Source organism: Aedes aegypti, chromosome 3 (genome assembly GCF_002204515.2).
Source record: "Aedes aegypti strain LVP_AGWG chromosome 3, AaegL5.0 Primary Assembly, whole genome shotgun sequence".
Classification (NCBI taxonomy): Eukaryota; Metazoa; Arthropoda; class Insecta; order Diptera; family Culicidae; genus Aedes; species Aedes aegypti.
In genome coordinates this window covers 14,791,666-14,794,281 of record NC_035109.1, presented here as the reverse complement: position 1 = coordinate 14,794,281, position 2,616 = coordinate 14,791,666, and the positions used below count along the sequence as shown (strand labels likewise).

The 2,616-nt window shown below is 37.0% G+C and overlaps 1 protein-coding gene across 1 annotated transcript; it reads right to left on the bottom strand.

Moving 5' to 3' along the window:
• Nucleotides 1–280: 280 nt before the first annotated feature.
• On the bottom strand, nt 281–658 carry LOC110679824 (glycine-rich protein DOT1-like). The gene has a single exon (XM_021855584.1). It carries the CDS (start codon nt 656–658, stop codon nt 281–283), a length of 378 nt encoding a protein of 125 aa, XP_021711276.1.
• Between the last annotated feature and the right edge of the window lie 1,958 nt (nt 659–2,616).

Below are 2,616 nucleotides of genomic sequence, written 5' to 3'. Positions count from 1 at the left end.
TCTTACTGTAGAGTTCAAATCAATTTGACTTAGGAAACCCCCCACATGCCCCCCATACCTAAATTATTCATAGAGATCTCGAAATATTTCTTTAAATTTTTGATTACATGGTATGTTTTGTATCAGAACAATAGTTTTGCGTTAATAAATATCGGACATTAAGAAGATAAAATCACGTTGCGTATTTAATTCGTTTATAGTGTTTATTTGTCCCATAACGGTATGAACAACATTTCTGACTAGATTCATATTGATCTCTGTTACGATCTTCACACCTAGTTTATCCGCCGAATCCACCGAATCCTCCCATTCCCATGCCTTGTGCTCCAGCGTTTGCGTTCGATGCACTCATGCCACCTCCCATACCGGGGAATCCACCCATTCCGACACCTTGAGAAGCAGCACCAGCATTGGCAGACGAAGCTCCCATGCCGCCACCCATTCCGGGAAATCCTCCGCCCATTCCGACACCTTGAGCACCAGCGTTCGCGTTCGAGGAACTCATTCCGCCGCCCATACCAGGGAATCCTCCTCCCATTCCCATTCCTTGCGATGCGGCATTCGCTCCTGCTCCGGACGATCCGAATCCAAATTGTGGGGCACAGCTTCCGGCAGCGATGAGGCACGATACAAGAACGATGGTAGCGTAAGACTTCATTGTTGAATTCGACAGTTGAACGATTTGCTCTTTGAATCACTGTAATGGTTCTGATTGAGTGATGGTTTGATTGGATTTGATGCTTGATTTTGGTTTTGCTAGCATTATATACTCAGTCTTGGAAGCAGCAATAGCTTACCAATCAGTTCAGTGTAATTTGCACTGGGATCGTTATCAGTGCATTTTGTATACAAATAGAAGACGATGGAAATACAGGGTAGGTAATTGCAACAAATGTTTAAAAAGGTTTCGGAAATTCAAAACTGATTGGGTAAAACCAAAAAGAAAACGAAATCATGACAACATGTAGCGATAGGTATGTAGTGTATTTTCCAATTATCCAATCCATTTTATTTTAAATTGGAATGCTCGTTCTCTGAATGGTAAAGAGGACGAGCTGTTTTATTTTCTTACAGCTAATAACGTGCATATAGCAGTTATTACTGAAACGTATTTGAAACCTGGATCTAAACTCAAAAGAGATCCAATTTTTTTGTTTATCGTAATGATCGACTTGATGCGGCATGTGGGGGAGTTGTCATCATGCATATGCGTATAATCAACTGTTTCGTCATTTGAAACTAAAGTTTTTGAAACTTTAGGTGTTTCAGTTGAAACACAGCTTGGTAAATATACTTTCATAGCTGCCTATTTGCCTTTTCAATGCTCTGGACAGCAAGTTAATTTGCTCCGAACTGACTTGCGAAAATTGACTCGTAATAAGTCAAAAAAAAAATGTCACTGGTCATGGAATAATTCACAAAGTAATTCCAACGGCAGAATTTTATTTGATGAGTGCTCTTCAGGATATTTCTCAATTCAATACTCTGATATCCGTACATGTTTTTCCTCTGCTAGAAATCCATCTACGATTGACTTGGTCTTAACCGACTCTAGTCATCTTTGTAGCCAATTAGTTACTCATGCTGATTTTGATTCTCCATTTCAATTATTTTCGAGTCGATTGGAATATATATGAAACATATATTGACTCTAATCTTGATGTTAACATTTCTTTACAAACAAAACTTAATATTGACAATGCTCTTGAAACTCTAACAAATTCCATTGTTAAAGCCAGGAGCATTGCAATTCCAAAATGTGAAGTAAATTTTGAATCCGTGATTATAGGCGATCACTCTTGATCCGTCTTAAAAACGTGAGGAGAAGGCAATTTCAACGCACTCGCGATCCTGCTATGAAAATAATAAAGCAGGACTTGCAGAAAGAAATCAAGAAACGTTTTTCTCAATTAAGAAACAAAAATTTTGAAAATTAATTTTCTCAAATGGACCTTAGCTCTAAGCCCTTTTGAAAATTATCAAAAATAAAAAAAAAAAAAAACTCAGAAACCAATACCGGCATTGAAAGAGGAAAACAAACTATTACTAACTAATTGCGAAAAAGCTCAAAAACTTGCCATGCATTTTGAAAGCGCGCACAATTTTAATTTAGGACTTACTAGTCCAATAGAAAATCAAGTTACTCAGGACTTCGGAAGCATTCTTAATCAAGAGAACGTTTTCGAAAATTCCTGGGTGACTGATTTGGAAGAAGTGAGAACTATTATTACAAAAATCAAAAACATGAAAGCTTCTGGCGATGATGGAATTTTGCTACATCCTCATCTAGAAACTTTCAGAAAGTAGCTTATCATTCTTAGTTGATATATTTAACAAATGTTTTAAATTAGCATATTTTCTTAACAAATGGAAAAATGCTAAGGTTGTACCAATTTTAAAACCAGACCAAAATCCTGCAGAAGCTTCCAATCAGTTTGCTTTCCTCCATCAGTAAACTTTTTGAAAAGGATATTTTGATCAGAATGATGGTCTACTCAACGATAATAAAATTTTTGACAATGAACAGCTCGGATTCCACCGTGGATATTCGACCACTCATCAACTTTTACGTATAACAAATTTGATCCGTTCTTACAAATCTGAAGGCTATTCTAC